The sequence below is a fragment of the Mustela putorius genome, unplaced genomic scaffold (genome assembly GCF_011764305.1).
Source record: "Mustela putorius furo isolate JIRA1106 unplaced genomic scaffold, ASM1176430v1.1 tig00000508_pilon_pilon_pilon, whole genome shotgun sequence".
Lineage (NCBI taxonomy): Eukaryota > Metazoa > Chordata > Mammalia > Carnivora > Mustelidae > Mustela > Mustela putorius.
In genome coordinates, this window is record NW_025421402.1 from 20,620,763 (window position 1) to 20,642,750 (window position 21,988).

Below are 21,988 nucleotides of genomic sequence, written 5' to 3' on the forward strand. Positions count from 1 at the left end.
CCAAATTTGGGCAACAGTGTCCTTTCATGTGAGTTCATCAATGTTCCTCATGCAACGTGACCCCAGTCTGTCCTAGAGCCACTGTTCCTCATGCAACGTCACCCCAGTGTGTCCTAGAGCCACTGTTCCTCATGCAATGTGACCCCAGTGTGTCCTAGAGGCACTGTTCCTCATGCAGCGTCACCCCAGTGTGTCCTAGAGCCACCTCTTCTGTGGCTCTAGGACACACTGGGGTCACGTTGCATGAGGAACATTGATGAACTCACATGAAAGAGAGGTCAAAAGTAAGACGATTAAATGTGAAATAGGGGAAATTGAGGAGTTCTGGGGAAGATGACCCTGAAGAAGCAGAGACTCATGGGAACACAATATGTATCTCCGTGTTTTGGAGATTCGGTCTGTTGAAGGGTCAGACCGTTTTTGCATTGCGTCAGAGAGCAGCACTGGGACCGAGGAGTAAAAGTTAAAAGGAGGTAGCTTTAAAGTCATCGCAAAGATTTTGTTCATACCTAAGGCTGCACAAATAATGGCATAGGCTCCCACAGGAATCTCTGGGTTTTCCCTCCCCATGAAAGTGAATCACTTGGACAGAATCAGAGTATTGTAGAACTGATTAAAGGATGTAAGAATTTCTACAGGAATTCCTTAATATGCCAGAAATAGGTGATTCTGCGTTTTCCTCGCCAACATCATGCAGTTAGGTTTGAGTTTGCAAGAAGGCTCCAGGGATGCCTGGCTGGCTCAGCTGGTAGAACATTCGACTCTTGATCTTAGTGTGGTGAGTTTGAGCCCTATATTGGCATACAGATTACTTTAAAAAAAAAAAGAAAGAAAGAAAAGTTCCTACGGCTGTTCCTTGTGTTGAAACCCATTTGCCTCACTCAAGCCTGTGCTCTACAGCAAGGCTGATCGAGGTGATGTGGTCCAGCAAGGCACACAAATGAAATAACATGGCCATCATCTTCTAGTCTAGAGGCTTGATCTGGCTACATTTCTTCCTTTGCCATGAGGTTGTTGCCCTTGAAAGTAAATGAGCTTATTATTTTACCAGCAAAATGTGTTTATTCAGGAATAGCAGAGGATCACTTCTTGGCCTTTGGGCTAAGATCAAGCGTAGGAATAGCGGAGGAATTGCAATTTGGGACAAGAGAGTTATAGCAAAAGCCATAGCCAAGTCCAGAAAACAAAGGAGAGGACCACTCTGATATATAGGAGAAGGGAGAGTTGGGAGGAGCCCTTATAAACAAGAAGTCCATTGGAGTAAACTGAGACTTCAAAGTGTGCTGGCTTTTCATTGGCTGAGTTGTGACAGTTTTTCATTTCCTGGGCCTTTACTGGGCATGGAGAAAATCTTTTTCCTACTGGGATAGTGAAGTGGGTTTCTTCCTTTTGGGAAGGCAAGGTCATCTCTTCCTGTTGGGTCTGCAAAGGGCTGCAATGAGAGGTAGGGCCTGAGTTCTCCTTTCTGGCCTCCTAGCTCCGCCTGAAAAAGTTTCCTTTCTTGAATTTCACAAGGTATAATTTCACTCAAACCAACCCAGAACTGATTTTGTAAAGCTACAAATCTATGCTCTCACAAAAGTGGAAAAAAAAATTTTATTTAACATCCTCAGATAACTTGAGATAACTGTAGATAAGGTTAAGAATGAATCTTTTTTTAAAAAAAAAAAGATACAAAAAAAATAAATAAAAAAAGATACATTTATTTTAGAGAGAGCGAGTATGCATATGAGATGGGGGAGAGGCAGAGGGCAGAGTGGGGAGGTTGTTTAGACAACCAAACATTTGGAAAAAAAGACATCATCATATATAGTCTATACTATATCACAGCTCATAATATGAACAAGATAAAAAAAAAAGGAGTGTAGCAAAAATGAAAACATAAAGACAGCTTACATAATAACATAGAGAAAAATATTATCTAACTACAAACTCCCCAAAATACATAGGCTAGGATCCCACCCCAGACTTAGAATTGAGAAGAGAAAAAAGCTATATCCTCAAACGCATGCCTTCATTTTCTTGCCCAGTTCAAGCAGTCTTACTGGTGAGAAAGGCCACGTGAAGAAAGGGTTCCCGACAGATCAAATAGCACATGGAGAGAAGCCACATGAAGCCAACAGTCTGCATCTTAATTCCATACATATGAGACAGGCTTTCCCAGACCTTGAGACCCAGATCAGTCAACTGCTGAATTCAACTGCAGGAGTGAGTCTAGTTGCAACCATGTGAAGGAGGAGTGAACTATTCTCACGAAACTCTGTGCAAATTCCTGACTCACAATGTGGGCAATGAAATGGTGGTGGTTTTAATCCACTAAATTCTGGAGTAGAATGTTATGTAGCAATAGATAACTAAAACACTGATACCGTTCATTTGCATCTTCTGTATTTCTTCATCAGTCTAGTTAGAGAGTACCAATTTATTTATGCTATGATCAGAAAACAGACTTTGTCAGATGTCCATATTGTTGACATTGGACAAATTGAAAATTGTTGAGGCTTATTTTATCCCCTGATATGATCTATATTGATAAATGTTCCATGGGCAGTGAAAAAGCATGTGTTCTGCCATTGTTGCACATTGTATTTGGTCAATGTCAATGAGGTTAAGGTAGTTGGTAGTTTGGTTCAGATCTTCTGTATCATCACTGACTTCTTATACAGTGGTACTCTTAATTACTGTAATAGGGGAGTTAAAATTGCATATACTGTGGATTCGTTTCTTTCTTCCTTTAGTTTTGTCAGTTTTTCCCCTATGTATTTTGAAGTGTTGATACTGTAGCACATTAACAACAATGGCTCTTATGTCTTCCTGACAGAGTAACCATTTTATCATTATGAAAAATCATCTGTTGCTGATAAACCCTTATCTTTTTTTTAAGATTTTATTTATTTATTTGACACAGAGAGACAGATCACAAGTAGGCAGAGAGGCAGGCAGAGAGGTGGGGGAAGCAGGCTCCTTGCTGAGCAGAGAGCCAGATATGGAGTACTGTCTCAGGACCCTCAGATAGGACCTGAGCCAAAGGCAGCAGCTTTAACCCACTGAGCCACCCAGGTGCCCCAATAAACCCTTATATTTAAATGAAATTTCTTACAATAATGCAGTCACTGCAGCTTTCTTAGCTGTTTGTATGTTCTATATTTTTCCATCTTTCTTTCAACTTATGTGTGTTTTTTAATGTGATTCCCTTATAGACAGTAATTAGTTGGATCTTCCTATTTTTATTCCAGTCTGACAATCTTCACATTTTATTTGGTATGTTTTCTCCACTTATATTAGTTGTAATCATTTATATTATTGAATTTAATTCTATCATTTTGATATTTGTTTCCAATTTGTCCCATTAGTTTTGTGTTCCTCTGCTCTCACTTAATTGCCATTTTTTGGATTAATCAAATGTTTTAGTATTCCATTAGAATTCCTCTGTTAGCTTTTAACTATCTTTTTGTGTTACTGTTTTAGAAATATTTTTAGGAATTATGATAAGCATTCTTAAATTATCAATTTACTTAGAGTTAAAATTGTGATACTTCACATAAAATAAGGAGTCTTACCTTATATAGTTCTATTTACCACCACCCTTAAGTCCTTTGTGTCTTATTGTCTTATATGTTACATCTATACTCATTATCATTTTTGCTTTAAAGAGTCACAGGTACTTTAAAGAAATGAAGAGATATGTATTGGCATATATATACAAATGTGTACATATATATACACATATGTATGGCAATACATATCTCTTCATTTCTTTATATATATATATAATATGCCTTTTATATTTACATTTGTTTACTATTTTCAGTGCTTTCATTCCTTCTAATAGATTATCTTCAAATAGCTGCCAGAAATCCTTCCCATTCCTGTCTGCCTGCATATACATGTAGCTTCTCCCATTAAGAGGCAGAGTCAAGAAGGGCCTGAGTGGTACAGCTGGTTAAGCATCCAGCTCTTGGTTTCAGTTCATGTCATGATCTCAGGGTCATCAGATTGAGGCTCACATTGGGCTCCACATTCAGTGCAGACTCTGCTTGGAACTCTCTCCCTCTCCCTCTCCCAGCCACATGTGCTCTCTCTCTCTCTTAAATAAATAAATCTTAAAAAAAAAAGTACCTAAAAAGAGAAAGAGAGAGAGAGAGAGAGAGAGAGAGGTAGAGTCTAGGGGTATCTGGGTGGCTCAGTCAGTTAGTGGTCTGACTCTTGATTTCAGCTGGGTCATCTCACAGAAATTTCTTTATAGACTACTTCTTTCATATGGTTTCCCATTTTCCTATTTCTTTGTATGTTTGATAATAAATAATTATATATTAGATGGTTGTAGAGAATACATTATAGGGAGTCTGGATTTTGTTGTCTTCCTTTAAAGGGTATTATATTTGTGCATAATGAAAATTAATTACTGGCGGGTCCTTTGTTCTGTTAGCCTTGGTACTATTATTAGCAGCATGTGTCCATTTTGGTTTTATACATGGCCCTAGCATGTGTCTCTTACTTCTTGCATAGTTCTTTCTCTTAGGGCTTGGTTCTGGATTCTCAGTTGAGTGCCTGAAGTATTAGTGAGGTTGCTGCTCTTGGGTCGGGCTGGAAATCCAATGTCTCTTAGCACTGCATGATTTTTAGTATCACTCTTCAGGCTTCCTCCTGCAGCAGGCAAACTTCCTGGCACATTTGTGTCCCACCAACCTAACACGTGCATGTGCATGTGCATATGCACATGCCTGCGCATGCACACACACACGTACCACAGCTCAGGTATTCTAACCCACAAAATTCCAGCCATTTCAGAAACTTTGACCTCTGATAACTTTATCCTCTTCTCAGGCAGGCGACTACTTTACTTGAGTTTCACTTCCCTAGTTATGGAGTTTACCTTGTGTGTTTTGTTCTCAGATATGACAATCATGGCCTGCTTATTTATCAATGCCTAAAAATATTTGCTCTAAGTAGTTTGTCCAGTTTTATACTCTTTGTGGCAAAAAGTAAGTCTAATGCATTTACTTTATCATGATTCAAAATAAAAATACTACATTCCTTATATCCACTTAGGCCAAATTAAACATAGAAACCTTGTAATGTAATGTCTCACAGATTGAACAACAATTTCATTGTCGATGGAGTCCAAAATCAACTTAAAAAGTCCGTTTCGAAATAGGTCTCTGAAAAATAAACTGGCCAAAACTTGCAAGGCAATCAGACTGAACTGACCATGTATTTTACCCCTACCTTTATGAGTGTGAGATCTACAATAAGCAAAAAAATAAAAGTTAATGTTAGGTTTTTAAAATGTGCTTACAATCCAGGAGACAGCCTCTTATGATACTTTCATATGTTAGATGGTAGTTGTGAAATTATTACACATATTGGGACACCTGGGTGGTTCAGTCTGTTAAGCATCTGCCTTCAACTTAATTCATGACCCCAGGGTCCTATGATCGAGCCCCATGTTAGGCTCCCTGCTTAGCAGGGAGCCTGCTTCTCCCTCTTCCTCTGCTCCTTCCCCATGTGCATGTGTGTGTGTGCACATTCTCTCTCTCTCCCCCTTCCAAATAAATAAATAAAATCTTTAAAAAATTATTACACATAATAATGAGCACATTAGACTCATGGAGTAAGACATTATTCCCATCTATGTTGAAAAGCTATCATTATCTGTATGCCAAAAATTAGATACACCTCAAAATTCTCTAGAAAAGACAATTCTTAAATCTTATCAAAATAACTTCACTAGGTTTTTTTTCACCTCTGACATAACACAGTGTCAAGCTTTCTAGTCCTAAACATACACCTTTTACGAGGAGGAGACATTGGTCTCAGAATATACCAGCTCCTTCATCTCATTTCAGAAACCCATTCTAGCCATAAAAAGGAAAAATTGGGACACCTGGTGTCTCAGTTGGTTAATCCTCTGCCTTTGGCTCAGGTCATATCTCAGGGTCCTGGGATCGAGTCCAGCATCAGGTTTCCTGCTCAGCAGGGGAGCCTGCTTCTCCCTCTGCCTGCCACTCCCCTGCTTGTACTCTGTCTTGCTTTGGCAAGTAAATAGATAAAATCTTTTAAAAAATTATATGTGCGGGCGCCTGGGTGGCTCAGTGGGTTGGGCCGCTGCCTTCGGCTCAGGTCATGATCCCGGGGTCCTGGGATCGAGTCCCGCGTCGGGCTCTCTGCTCAGCAGGGAGCCTGCTTCCCTCTCTCTCTCCCTCTGCCTGCCTCTCTGTCTACTTGTAATCTCTGTCTGTCAAATAAACAAATAAAATCTTTAAAAAAAAAATTATATGTGCATATTTTCTGATTTTTTAAAAACTTTTCATCTATGGTGGGGGTCAGCAGCTTTTTCTGTAAAGAGTTAATACATATTTTATGACTTTTCGGGTGATACAGTTTCTATCACCGCTCTTCAACTGTGCTATTACAGGACAAAAGCAGCCATAGATAAATATAAACAAACGAGCTTATCTGTGTTCTAGTAAAACCTTATTCACAAAAACAGGTGGCAAACTGGATTTGGCCTGTGGGCCACAGTTTGCCAACTGTTGCTTTAGAGTAAAAATTGAAGTCTAGTCTCACAACAGAGATTTGGCTGTGATATACATGCACACACACGCACACACACACACATTATATACGTGTATATATACTTTTAAAAGTATATATTTTATATTTATATTATATTTATATAAATATATTTATATTAAGTATCAAATCTCTATTAAATTATTATATATAATATATATCAATATATATAAAGTGTATATATATTAAATATATTTATATTATATTTTAAAGTACATTGTATGTGTGTGTATATATATATATATATACTTTTTACGAATACATACTCATACTAGTGTTAATTTTTGCCTCCAAAAAGAGACCTACTAAAAAACAGTTACTGATACCATCATGCACCGCAGTCCTTATGACTGTCATGGACTAGATAGTTAGTACTTCTTCTGAGTACTTTAAAGACAGTCAGTAGATGTTAATGCTGAGAAGTAATTGTACTGTTCTATTGTGGAGAAACTTTGTTATAATTGTGTAAATGAGATTAGCCATTATGAAGTTGATATACATTTATTATAATTATTATCCTAATACATCTTCATGTGTCATCTCAGCCTATATCCCCCTAAGTTTTAATTAAGAAGCATGTTCTTGGGGTACCTGGGTGGCTCAGTTAAGTGTCCAACTCTTGGTTTTGGGTCAAGTCATGATCTCACATCCTGGGATTGTGCCCTGTGTCAGGCTTCACACTCATTGGGGAGTCTACTTCCCCTCCCCTCCTTCTGCCCCTCCACCTAGCTCATGCACTCTCTCTTTCTCCAAAGTAAATAAATAAAATCTTTAAAAGTAAATGTTCTTTCGTTAAGGAACAAACCTTCTACATCCATTCCAAATAATTCAACATGTGCCCATGATTTGACTATTAACACAAAGAAAAACAATACATTTTTATTCAGATCTAAATTTAAGATAAGACAGTGTAGAAGAGGGACCACGTGTGAGAAGGTGGAAATAGAACAATATAAAACCCTTCTTGGAAGAAGAAAAATACAGATTCAATTCAGAAATAGGAGATGTCTATGAAGGTGGCATTACCTTTAGTGATAACAAACTGTTGAGCAAAGTCACTTAGATCTGTAGGGACTCTTTTTTTTTTTTAGGTTGAGGTTATCATCTTTCTTTTAGCAGATAAAACTACAAAACACAAAATATAGAATTTTTATAAACATGGGTGCATTTTTTTAAAGATTATATTTTTAAGGCACCTCTGCTCATGACCTGAGCTGAAGGCAGAGGCTTAACCCACTGAGCCACCCAGGCACCCTTAACTGATCAGATTTTAACAAAAGTCTTAAGCAGTGCCTCTCAACTAGGAGGGTGGTACCATCCTTACCAAGGGGAGTTTGGGAGTGCATGGGGGCAATTTTTTATTCTGTTGCCATGACTAAAAATGCTACTGAAATTTCATGGCTAGGCTCAAGGTTGTATATCCTGCAGCTGGTTGGACTGTCCCACCCAAAATGCCGAGAGAGTCTAGCAAGAAACATTGCCTAAACTAGTAACATGTTCTGGTCCCTTACTTCCCCATAATTGTGTTTTTCTACAATTTAAATGAAGGAATAAGGGCTCTTGTGCAGTCTCATTGTTGTATTACCCATATAAACATAATTCTGGGTTTCTTTATATTTGTCAAGAACGGTGAACGTGTTTAAGATAATTATAAGAAATAAATTATAAAGAGGCACCTGGATGGCTCAAGTCGGACTTGTGATTTTGGCTCAAATCATGATCTCATAGGTCATGAAATCCAGCTCTGCACTCAGTGGGGAGTCTGCTTAAGATTCTTTCTCTTCCTCTCCCCCAACTCATGCTCTTTCTCTCTCTAAAATAAATAAATGTTTTAAAAAAAAATAAATGATAAAAACATGACTAGTGTAGGAGCTTAATGATGACCATAGTTTATGTTTTTCATTAAATATTTCAAATTCATCTGAAGAAGCAATGAAATTCTTAGATATTCCAACAGAAATCTCAATCTCTGACGCCAAACAAACAAAATATTGGGGGTTTTGAGATAACCACCATAATTCTTTCTCTTTTTGAAAAAGTTCCAAAAGAGCTTGGCCAAAAATTTGTATATCCTGTAACAGAATTTTAAGATTTGCTTTTCTTTAAGTGTATGGCAAAAATGTACAATTATATGGTGTGGATCTAATGTTAATTTTTAATCTCTGCTTTCTAGATCGTTGCTGTCTTTAAAGGTACCTAGTCTGAACTGCAATGTGCTGTAAGTATAAAATACACACCAGAATTCAAAGATTTCACCTGAAATAAATGTAAAATATCTCATTTTTATACTTATTACAAGTTAAATGATAATAATTTAGTTCTACTGTTTTAAATAAAATGTATTATTAAAATTGATTTCATTTGTTCTGGGGCACCTGGGTAGCTCAGTAGGTTAAGCCTCAGCCTTCGGCTCAGGTCATGATCCCAGGCTCCTGGGATCGAGCCCCGCATCAGGCTCTCTGCTCAGCAGGGAGCCTGCTTCCTCCTCTCTCTCTCTCTCTGCCTGCCTCTCTGCCTACATGTAATCTCTGTCAAATAAAATAATAAATTTTTAAAAAATCTTTAAACAAATTTGATTTCATTTGTTTTGCTTTACCTTTTTTTTTTTTAAAGATTTTATTTATTTATTTGAGAGACAGAGAGAAAGAGAGAGAGCATGAGAAGGGGGAGGGTCAGAGGGAGAAGCGGACTCCCTGATGAGCTGGGAGCCCGATGTGGGACTCGATCCCAGGACTCAGTCCCGGGACTCCAGGATCATGACCTGAGCCGAAGGCTGTCTCTTAACCCACTGAGCCACCCAGGTGCCCTGACTTGAGAAATTTTAAATTATACTTGTAGCTGGCATCATATTGCTACTGGACAACATATCTAGAGAATTCGTGAGACATAAGGGCAATATCGGATTATGTTTAGGTTCTCTGTTTAATCACTCTAGTTTAATGTCATTCACTCATCTTCTTGTGTATTCCATACCATTTCATATCCCGTATAGATTTAAATAGAATGAGCTTTCATAGTTGTGGAGAACTCTAACCCCTTCTATATGCAACTGCTCAGTATTCACACTTGATTAGTCTTCATAATGGTATTTATGATCCCGTTCCTAATTTTATTTTCTGCCTGCATTATTTAAGATGCTGATTATTCAGGAGATTTGCTTTGTCTTGTTAAGTGATCTGTATGTAACAGGACTGCTGTGATTGTATATTATCCTGAAGAATAGATTTTCTCCCTCTCAGTACTTACGGTCTCCTCCAGGAGGCGCTTTTGACCTGCCAAGCACAACTCCGGGAGGCTGTTAACCTGCCCTGTGGATTTTTACCAAGAAGAGAAGTTTCTAGGGAAGTTAGTATCAAAAAAGGTCTCCTTTGTGGCGGTCACAAAGAAGTGGAGACTCTTGTGGTGCCAGTAATCGGCTCTGTTGGCTGAGAACCAGATACGTTGCTGTTTAATTATTTAAACAACAGGAAGGGGCCACCTTTTAATATATTATCTGATTTGATTCTTAAAGAAACACTATGGTTTTGATATCAGCCCCAATTTTATTGGTAAAGAATCTTAGACTCAAAAATTGATGACTTGCCTAGAGCCACACAATTAGACTTCTCTTACCTAGGTTAGCGCTTCTAATTACTTCCCTTGCATCTGCTGTTGTCTTAGCAAGGAAGTAATTTGTATTGAAAACTATAAATGGGGCACCTGGGTGGCTCAGTGGGTTAAAGCCTCTGCCTTCCGCTCAGGTTGTGATCCCAGGATCATGGGAGCAAGCCCCACATGGGGCTCTCTGCTCAGCAGGGAGCCTGCTTCCCTTCCCTTCTGTCCGCCTGCCTCTCTGCCTGCCTGGGATCTCTGTCTGTCAAATAAATAAATAAAATCTTTAAAAAAAATAAAAAAAAAAAACTATAAATGGATGAAGCCATAGAGTCTACATGGTAGATCTTGGGTTGAACAGGTCCCACCCTGGAATCTGTTCTGCATTTGTTTCAAAACATCAAATATTTGACTTCTGTGAAAATGGTGCCAGGGTAAATCAGGCAGAACCGGAAACAGGAACTTACATAGAAGACTGTATTTTAGTGGCCATTTCAGATGTTTGAGTTTCTCTCTCCGTACAATAGAAATTAGGATAATATTTGTCAGGACTAGACAAACAGTACATGCTGGTAGGTATAGTTGCCTTGTATATGACTCACTCCCAATACAAAATACCCTTTGACATGACTTGGACTTGGCTTTTTGATTGTGGGGGAGAATCAAACCCTACTGGCCGTGCCCAACACAGAACTCCATCCTCCTTGGCTTTCAGAACAGGATATTTGCTTACATTCCCCTTCAGTTATGATCACTTTCCTTAAAGTCTGGTAGCTTTCTGTTTCTTAACTCTATTAAGTCTAAATTCTTGTGCTTGATTTTCAAGGGCTTATATAATCTGACCCCCTCCAACTGCCCAAATTTATCTCCCACTACTCTTTAGTAGGATCATTTCACTCTGGTAAGGTTAGATCCCCTTACTGTCCTTTACATGTTCTGCTGTCTTTTCTCTATGTCACTTTCTTCGCCTATCATTCCTTTCTTTTTAGAATCTAAATCCTACCTACTCACCAAGACCTAACTCACATTCCACTATCATTTGCTATCCTCCTTCTTTTAATTCTTTGGTGCTTGGTATTTGTACCTGTTCTGAATGTGAAAATGCATCTTCATTTTAGCAATAATTATGGGGCTGGATTCGCCATCTGCCTCCCATCCCCCACCCCATACTTAAAAGTGACTGGCGTTAACAAGAGGGATTTGTTTATCTTTTAGGAGTTTCCACTCTGAAGAATATAATAGGATCCAGAGTCCTCCTGCACCTTGAGGGTAGGTGCTGAGACTGGGCCTCCTTGGGCACAGGTATAACAAGTAGACCTATCTCCTGGACACTGTCCACAATGCATGACACTGGACACAAAAAGTCAGAAATCTGGGAAGAGAGAACTCAGGGTGTCCAACAGGAAATGATACTGTGCAAAAGCTAACCTGACAGAATAAAACAAAAATGTGTTTGTTGCTCTTCTGGCTCACTATATTGTAACCAATCACAGTGTTTTCATGTTTAAGACCTTTACTAGCATTTACCTGGTTTATGACTCTCCAGTTACCTTTCAGGATAACCATATAGTGCTCAATAAAGGCCATAACTCAAAATAAATGTATTTATTTCAGTCTGAGCCTGCCTTTCCAGTTTGTGGACCAAAAAGTTAACACCCCAGAGAAAAGTTATCTGATGGAATGTCTCTCTGTAACTACCTTGCCCCATCGAGCTGGGGGGTGGAGGGGGGTTGGGGGGAGTTGGGGTCAGGGGGTTGACAGGTTCAGGCAGCTTTACTTCCCCACACCTGTATCTATCATCACACCTACTGGTGTGACAACACACTAAATCCAAAAAACAAACAAAAAAGATAAACATATTTCATCTCTTTCTATCAATTACACTTTACTTTCTGTCAATTACTTTTCCCCATATAATTTTTTTACTTTATTGAGATATAAATGCTATTTCAAAATAAATTCTATTTAAGTATTTAAATTTTCTCACTTTCTGAGTTCTGACATATGCATATAGATCTGAGACCATCACCACAAGGGAAGGAACATAGCCAGCATCTTCAAGTTTGTGTTCCTTGTCTCCCTGTCCTATTTAAGTATGTGTTTTTTTGGTGTGGTTTATTTCACTCAGAATCTCCTTGCCATTGTGAGTATCAATAGCTCCTTATTATTTTTTTTAAAGATTTTATTTATTTAGAGAGCATGTGTGCCAGTGGGGGGGGGGGGCAAAGGAGAGGGAGAATCCCAGGAAGACTCCTCACTGAGCATGGAGCCCCACACCAGGCTGGATTCTGGAACCTTGAGACCCTGACCTGAGCCAAAATCAGGAGTGAGCTGCTTAACCAACTGAGCCACCCAGGCACCCTAATAGCCCCTTATTGATGAACAGTATTCCAAAATTCAATACCTGTGTACCCGCCAATGGACAGCTGGCTTTTTGGTTGGTTTGTTTGATTTTACTATTACAAATGAAGCTAATATGAACATTTGTGAACAAGTCTTATTGAGGAAATAACTTTTATTCTCTTGATTAAATACCCAGGAGTGGAAAAACTGGGTTCATATGGTAGATGTGGTTTAATTTTTAAAGAAATTGCCCCCAACTGCCAATTATTACCAGCGGTGTCAGGAGAAATCCAATTTTCCTCATCTTTGTCAACACTTGTATGATTAGTCTTTATTTTAGTAATTCTAGTGGATATTCAATGGTACTCATTGTGGTTTTGATTTGTATTTTCCTAATGATTAATGATAGTGGATATCTTGTCATATACGTGTTTTCCATGTGTATATCTTCTAAGGTGAAGTGTGTATTTAAACATTGTGCCCCCTTTTTGGAAATTGGTTTGTCTTCTTATTTGTAAGTTATAAGAGTTATTTATATATTCTAGGCTTAATTCTTTTGGATATATGTTTTGCAAAATTTTCTCCTAGTCTGCAGTTTACCTTTGCATTTTCATTAATAGTGAATATAGAAGTGAGAGCAAAAGTTTTTGTTTTGATGAAGTCCAGTGCATTGATTTCTTTTCTTTTAGAGTTCATGTTTTTTGTGTGTATTTAGAAATTTGCCAACCTAGAGGCACCTGGGTGGTTCAGTTAGTTAAGTGACTGCCTTTGGCTCAGATCATGATCCTGGAGTCCCAGGATCAAGTCCTGCCTTGGGCTCTCTGCTCAGGGGGAGTCTGCTTCTCCCCTTGACCCTCCCCCTTCTCATTCTCTCTCTCTCTCAAAATAAATAAATAAAATCTTTAAAGGAAAAAAAAAGAAATTTGCCAAACCCAAGGTCAAGAACATAGGAAGTGTGGAAACATAGAAGAACTATGTTTTCATCTAGTTTTATAGCTTTAGATTTTACGTTTAGGTCTACAATGTATTACCAGTCAATTTTTGTATGTTATGTGGTAAGGGTTGAGGTTAATGGATTTTGTCTTTTTCATCCTAGTTGGATAATTCACTGTCATAAAGTTGTTTGTAATACTCCCTTGATATTTATTTATTTATTCATTATAAAGAGAGACAGAAGGAAAGAGGCAGAGGCAGAGGGAGAAGCAGAGCACATCAGATCCCCACAGAGCAGGTATACTAATGTAGAGCTCCATCCCAGGAGCTGGGATCATGTTCTGAGCTGAAGGCAGACACTTAACCAAGGTGCCCCTCTCTCCATATTCTTTTAATGTCTGTACTATCTGTAGTAATGTCTTCTCTCTCATTTCTGGTATTGATAATTAGTGTCACATCTCTTTCTTTTTTCTTCCTACTGAGTCTGCTTGATTTTCTCTATTTTCTTTTCTTTTTTTCTTTTTTTTAACCCCTGAGCTTATCTTTATTATTTCCTTTCTTCTGCTTGGGTTTTAATTTGCTCTTCTTTTTCTAGTTTCTTAGGGTAGAAGCTGAGGTTGTTGATTAGAAACTTTTCTGGTTTCCTAACCCTCTAAAAGTCTTTTATGATATCCCACAAATTTTGACATACTGTGTTTTCACTTTTATTTGCTATGAAATACTTCTTAATTTCCAATTTGATTTCTTCTCTGACTCCTGAGTTATTTAAAAATTTGTTACTTAGGGGTGCCTGGGTGGCTCAGTTAGTTAGATATTTGACTCTTGATTTGCACCCATGTCATAGTCTCAGGATCATGGGATCAAGCCTCAAGTCAGGTTTTGCACTCAGTGCAGAGTCTGCCTGTCCCTCTCCCTCCCCCAACTTGCACTCTTTCTCAAATAAATAAATAAGGTCTTAAAAAAATAAAAGTTTGTTACTTAATTTCCAAAATCTGGAGACGTTCTAGATTTTTTTTTTTTTTTGGTTACTGATTTCTAAATTAATTCCATGTGGTAAGAAAATATACTTCACCTGTTTTGAAATTTTTAAAATGTATTGCTTTATGGTCCATCATCATGATAAATGTTCCATAGTCAAAAAGAATGTATACTCTGCTGTTGTTGGGTGGAGTGTTCTATAGACATCAATAAAGTCAACTGATAGTGTTTAAGTCTTTTACAACCTTATTGACTTTGTAACTACTTGGTCTATTAATCATTGAGAAAGGGATATTGAAGTCTCCAACTATAATTATGAATTTGTGGAGTACTCCCATCTGTTTTTGCTTTCTGTATTTTGAAGCTTTCTTATTAGGTATATAAACATGTAAAATTGATATATTCTCTTGATGAATTGATTTCCTTAAAATTATGAAATGTTTTCTTTTCTCCTTGGTAAACATTTTTGGGTGTGAAATATACTTTCTCTGGAAACAAAACAAATGAACAAAGGCGAAGAAGAGAAGTGACTATTTAAAGGAGTGGGAGGAAGAGATAGAGAAATCAAGAAACTGAGTCTTTTTTTTTTTTTAAGATTTTTATTTATTTATTTGACAGAGAGAATTCACAAGTACACTGAGAGGCAGGCAGAGAGAGAGAGAGGGAAGCAGGCTCCCCGCTGAGCAGAGAGCCCGATGCGGGACTCGATCCCAGGACCCTGAGATCATGACCTGAGCCGAAGGCAGCGGCTTAACCCACTAAGCCACCCAGGCGCCCAAGAAACTGAGTCTTAATTAGAGAGAACAAACTAGTGGTTTTGGGGGGGATGGGTTAAAAGGCGATGGGGATTAAGGAGTGCATGTGTGATAAACACCAGGTGATGTATAGAATTATTGAATTACTATATTGTACACCTAAAATCAATATAACAATGTATGTTAACCAACTGGGATTAAAATAAAAGCTTAAAAAAAATCTACCTTGTCTGATATTAATATGGCTATTCCAGCTTCCTTATTATTAGTGTTAGCTTGGTTTATCTTTTTTATTTTAAGTGTGTTTTCTTGTAGGAAGCATATAGTTAAGTTGTGCTTTTTAGTTTTTTTTTTGAAGATTTATTTATTTTTTAGCGAGAATGGGAGGGGCAAAAGGCAAGGGAGAGAGAGAGAATTTCAAGCAGACTCCCCTCTGAACATGAAGCCCAGTGGGGGGGCTTGATCTCACAACCCTGAGATCATGACCTGAATCAAAATCAAGAGTCAGGTGCTTAACTGAGCCACCTGGACACCCTGTGTTTTTCCTTTTTATTTTTATTTTTAAAATATCTTATTTGTTTGTCAGAGAGAGAGAGAGCAAGCAGGAGAAACAACAGGTAGAGGGGGAAGCAGGCTTCCCACTGAGCAAGGACCCTGACATTGAGCTAGATCCCAGGACCGTGGGATCATAACCTGAGCTGAAGGCAGACACTTAACCAGCTGAGCCACCCAGGCTTACCAGTTTTGCCTTTTTAAAATTGAATCTGAAAATCTATGCCTTTTAAAGGAATTTTTAGACCATTTACATTTAATGTAATTAATGATATGATTAGATTTAACTTTGTTGTCTTACCATTTTTCTTCCTGTTTTTATCTTCTGTTCTATGTTCCCCCTTTCCTCTTTTTCTGTCTCCCTTTGGATTAATTAAGCATGTGTCATCTCCTCTGTTGACTTACTATCTCTAACTCTGTGATTTTGTTGTTGTTTGTATTCCATAGTACTTTTAGCTTATACACACCTTTAGCTTATTACAGTATACCTTCATGTGATATTTTATCACTTCTGTCATAGCTTCCATTTCTCCTCTTTTGCTTTCATGCCTATTCCCAAGATTTCTCCCTATGTTTTCCTCTGAGATTTTTACAGTTTTACCTCTTACATTCAGGTCTATGATCCATTTTGAGTTAATTTCTGTTTGTAATGTAAGGTGTGGTTCAATTTCATTCTTTTGCATAAAGATATCCAGGTGTCCCAGCATCATGTGTTGAAAGACTTCACCTCATCTTTGAAAAATATTTTCACTTGGTATACAACTCCAGAGTGTCGTTTTTCCACCAGCACATTAAATATGTCAAACAGGTGGGGTTTTTTGCTTCCATTTTCCAATGAGAAGTCTTTTGTCACTTTATCCTTGATCATCTGTACGTAGTATGTTTTCTCTAAATGAATTTCATTTTTTTTTCCATCGTCACTGGTTTCAAGCAATTTAACATGTCTTAGTGTTGTTTTCTTCACGCTTCTTGTGCTTGAGGTTTGTGGAGCTTCTTGATCTGTGAGTTTTCAGCAAATTTAGAATGCTTTTGTTATTTCTTCAAACATATTTCTGTCTCCCACCTCCTTCTGGGACCTCATTTACACATCTTTTGGACTGAAGTGCGCACATTGGTGCCCAATTCATTTCTTTCAGTCTCTTTTCTCTCCATTTCTTTTTGGAGAGTTTATATTACCATGTCTTCAGGCTCAGTTGTGTTTTCTTATGCAGTGTCTAATCTGTTATTAATTCCATCCATTGTATTTTTCATTTCAGCCATTTTTTTGTTCACCAAGTTTAATTTGGGTCATTTTTATATACTCTACTTTGCATGCTCATGCTTTTCTATAGCATCTCTAATATACAGAATAGAACTGTGTTAATATCCTTGTGTAATAATTCTTTCATCTGTGTCATTTGTAAAGTTTCTGTTGACCGATTTTTCTTTTCATTATAGGTTGTATTTTCTTGCTTCTTTGAATGCCTTATAATTTTTTATTGAATTCCAGACATTGTGAATTTACCTTTTCAGTTCTGCACTTAAATGTTCTTCAAGTTTGTTCTTGAATGCAGTTAATTTACTTGGAAGTATTTCTATATTTTCTTTTTAAAGCTTTCTTTGTTTGAGAATGAGAGAGAGTGCAAACAAGCAGGGTAGTGGGAGAGGGAAAGGGAGAGAAGCAGACTCCCTGCTGAGTGTGGAGCCTGATGTGGGGCTGGATTTCACAACCCTGAGATAATGACCCTAGCCAAAGCCAAGATTCACATGCTTAACTGAGCCACCCAGGTGCCCCAAATATATTGATATTTTCAAAGCTTGTTTTAAAGCTTTGTTAGGGTGTCTTTTCATTGTAAGCTGACAATTTCCCCTTTGCTGAACAATCTATGAGATGCCCTGTTTATTATAGATTTTCCTCTCTGGCGGGTGGAGCACAAACTGTTCTTTCCTCCCAACAGTTTTATTTCTACCCTCTCTGGTGTTTCTTTCACTGGCCTCAGGTAGTTCTTTGCACACAGGTGCTTATCATTGTTCAGTTGAAGACTTGGCAGAACCCTGCGCTGTTCTTGGGAGCTCTGTGCAGTTGTCTTTCCCATGCACCTCTCTTTTCACCTGTTCTCTTCCCTAGCTGCCTTGACCTCCCCAAACTTTCAAATCTTTCTCCTCAACTCAAGGAGATCACCTGTTTGCATGTCCTTTCTCTGGCTGTAGCCTGGAAAATTCATCCAGAGAGTAAGCTGAGGCAATCATAGCACTCCCCTCATTTGTTCCACTTTTCATAGAGACCACTGCTTGTTGTCCAACATCTAAAAATTCTTGTTTCATATATTTTGCCCAATTTTTTCATATGTTTAACATGGGAGGGTAAGTCTTGCCCCTGTTACTCCATCTCGCCTGGAAGCCATTGTCCTCAATAAATATTTTACACCATTTTCTGGACTCTTGAGTGGCCTTGATGTTGGCAATAGACTGTGTTCTTTCTGGTAACTTCAGTATTACACCTTCTAGAAGCTTCTGGGGAGGCACCATGGAGTTTATAATTATATATGTTATTATTTTGTTTCCTCTTTGTTTCAAATGCATTTGTCTTGGGCAGACTGACAATTCTTTAAGGGCAAAAACCCTCCAAGTCTTATTTTTTACACCCCCCCAAACTAGACACATTTATTTTTATGTCTTACTCAACCTTACCCAGTGAAGATTCCATTTGAGATGTTAACAAATAATATACCTGGGATTCGAATTTATGTTAAGCATCAGGGCCACATACTCAAATGCTATTAATGATGAATGCTGACTCATCCACTATAATTTTATATATATATTATATATATACATATACATACATACATTGTATACATTTATACACACACACACACATATACATATATACTGGCAGAAAGAACCACCCTCATTGTGGTCAGCTGAGAATTTTTTTCTGTCCACTGAACTTGTTAATATTTCTTAAAGGCAATAATAATAATAACAACAATAACGATAATGAATGCAGATAAATGAAAATCCCAGAAAATCAACAAGCTAAGTAGGCAGTTCTTCAGCAACTGAGAGCTCTCACCCTTCATACAAATGCATATCTGAATATTAGTTAAAGTATATATTAGTGAAATAATATTGAATTAGATCATTTTGTAATTTTGGCTTTTCCACCAATGAATTGTCATTAATTCTACCCCAGATAGAAATAAGAAAAATCAGAATTACCTTTATCTGCTTTATCTATTCCAGTAATACATAAGAAAAAAATACACTGCAATTTAATTCACTCCCTGTATAATAAATATGCCCTCAATCAACAATAAGTGTATTCCAGATTCTGTTCGAGGTGTTGAGGATGCTGCTGAGGGGAAGACACAAAATGCCTTGTTCTTATAGCATGTTTCCTCTTGGTGCTATTTACATATGGAGGCTCCCTGTAGGTTAATGATATAAAATATTTATACTATGTGAGTTATCATGAGTTGATCCCACAAATCTTTTGTTGAGTACCTCATACATTCCAGACACTTTTCTAGGCATTTATATTATAGGAATGAACAAAGTAAATTCCTTGCTTCCCTCAAACTTATATTTGGGGTGGGGGAAGGCAGTCAGATAGATAAATGTAAGGCTGGTGGAAGTACTCTAAAGAAAAACAAAGCTGGATGGTGAACTCAATATTCATGGAAGGAGCTCTATTTTATGGAGAGTGATAAAAAAAAGGCCTCTCTAACAAGAAATGGTCTTGCTACAGACAACTTGATAAAGTGAGGGAACTAGTCCGGTGGACTGTTTGGGGGAACCGTTCCAGGTTGATGGATTGCAAGTACAAATGCTCTGATGCAAGAGTGGGGCTTAGTGAGTTTGAGTAGAACCGACTGAGCAAGACGAGAGTGTTAGGAAGAGGGGGTAAAAGGGGTTAGCGAGGTCAGATCAAATAAGACAATGTAGTCCTTCATAAAGACAGTGTTGTCCACGCATTTTACTTGGAAGTAGAAAGCTGCAGGAAGCTTTTGAGCAGAGGAGAGAGATGACCAAATTTATGTCATGAAATGATCACTCTGATCGCTGTTGACACAGTAGACCTTGGGAGGCAAAGGCAGAATAGTCAGAAGCTAATGTAATCTAGGTGAGAGATGATGGTGGCCTGGCCATACAGTGTTCACATAGGAGGTGGTGAGAGTGGTCAGATTCTGGATGTAGTTCCGATGCTTATGCTGAGTGAAAACAGACAAAAAAAGAAGACATACTGTACGACTACACTTATAACAAATACCAGAAATTATAAATCAGTCTATAGCAACAGAAGATTGTTTGGAGACAGTCAGGAAAGGGGAGGGAAGGATTACAAAGGAGCATGAGGACTCTTTTATTAGTGATGGATATAGTTAATTATCTTAATCATAGTGATGGTCTCAGGTATCAGTATCTGCAGACTCAGGTCTACAGTATCAAACTGTACACTTTATTGTTTTTTAATTTTTGTTAAGGATTTTATTTAATTATTGGCAGAGAGAGAGAGAGAAAGAAAGAGAGCACAAGCAGGAGGAATGGCAGAGGAGGAGGGAGAAGCAGCCTCCTTGCTGAGCAGGGAGCCCAGTGTGGGGTGGGGCTTGATCCCAGGACCCGAACATCATCACCTGAGCTGAAGGCAGACTTGTAACTGACTGAGTTACCAAGATGCCCCCAAACTGTACGCTTTAAGTGTGTGCAGTTTGTTACATGCAAGTTATTATATGCATCTTATTACATGTAATATGCCAATTACCTTCCAATAAAGCCATTAAAATAAAGAGAGCACAGGATTGTCTGATGGATTGGATTTGGGTGTGAGAAAAAGGGTGCCAGGAAGTAAGTTTTTAACTTGAACACCTGGAAGATGGGTATTAAAATGGCATTTGTTGAGATATGTAAAGACTGACCAATGCGAAGTGCTCCAACCACCGGCAGAACATCGCAGGTGCTCTTCTCTGGGCTGATGTGTGGGCTTGTGAGCTTTCCTTCCTTCTTTGCACATACAGATAATTTGGTTACACTGGGATTTAAACAGGATTTTGCTTCCCCTAATCAGAAAGAAAGTACAAAAGTTTTATGTTGCTTGATGGAGGCTTTATAGAGTTGTGATTAAAAGGGAGGATGAGGGAGCACCTGGGTGGCTCAGTGGGTTAGGCCTCTGCCTTCCGCTCAGGTCATAATCCCAGGGTCCTGGGATTGAGCCCCACATGGGGGGGTCTCTGCTCAGCAGGGAGACTGCTTCCCCTCTCTCTGCCTACTTGTGATCTCTCTCTCTGTCAAATAAGTGAAAAAATAAAAGGGAGGACATTCCCCGGGTTTGAATCTCTCTTTCCATCTCTCACTAGATGTGTGAATGCCCCAATTTACTCATCTCAGATATGGAAGATAGTAATAGCATTCTCTACTGTTGTGAAGATTCCATGAAGAAAGAGCTCAGTAAAAGCAACTTTAAATTTATTAGCTTTTCCCTACTTGCTATTTATTCTTTAGCAGTTTTTGTGTCAGTTGGCTTCCACTAATTTGTGGATTTCTTTAGTCAAGGGCCAGGTACCCTGTCTTTTTTTTTTTCTTTTTTTTTTTTTTAAAGATTTTATTTATTTATTTATTTGACAGAGAGAGCACAAGTAGGCAGAGCAGTAGAGGGAAAGGGAGAAGCAGGCTCCCTGCTGAGCAGGGCGCCTGATGGGGGACTGGATCCCAGGACCCTGGGATCATGACCTGCGTTGAAGGCAGATGCCAAATATGCACGTGGTATCTTGTTTTTTGAACCACGTCTTTCCCACACTACCCTACTGTCTGGCATAAATAATAGCATCAAGTGGAAGCTCAACACATTTGAATTAAATTACTTCTTCCCTTAGGGATAAAAGGCCCAAGAATCTTAAGATCTCAGCTCTGGTACACATTGCCAGCCCCTAGCCCCCAAGGCTCAAAAAGAGACCAAGCCGGCCACCGGCTCATTTTCCGTCGCCAACCCACCATTCCACTCATGCCCCTTCCAGTCGAAGGGGATCCTAGACGGGGCCCCCAAAGAACCCCTGGGAGCCCGAAGATGGAGCCTGAAGCCAGAGACTAACAGTGGCAGCTCGTGGGCGGGATCTGGTAGTTCGGAAAAGGGGGCACCACACCAAGAATGGGGGTGAACGTGGCGGTGGGGGGTGGCTGCTTCGGGATGGACCAGAAATGAGAAGCTGCGAGAAGGAGCCAGAAAAGGACCCCGTAGTGGGCTGGCGGGATGGGGGCTCAAAGGTCGCAGAGAGGGGTGAGCG

General features: G+C 38.7%; 1 protein-coding gene across 2 annotated transcripts in view; it reads left to right on the forward strand.

The window, feature by feature from the left end:
- Positions 1 to 21,988, forward strand: part of MIA3 (MIA SH3 domain ER export factor 3) — an 80,621-nt gene that overhangs the window by 375 nt on the left and 58,258 nt on the right. For both annotated transcript variants that reach the window (XM_013055558.2, XM_013055557.2), the window contains exon 2: positions 8,750 to 8,794. In XM_013055558.2, the coding sequence (XP_012911012.1) occupies positions 8,788 to 8,794 (7 nt within the window). In that variant the 5' untranslated portion in view covers positions 8,750 to 8,787. The remainder of the gene's footprint in view (positions 1 to 8,749; positions 8,795 to 21,988) is intronic.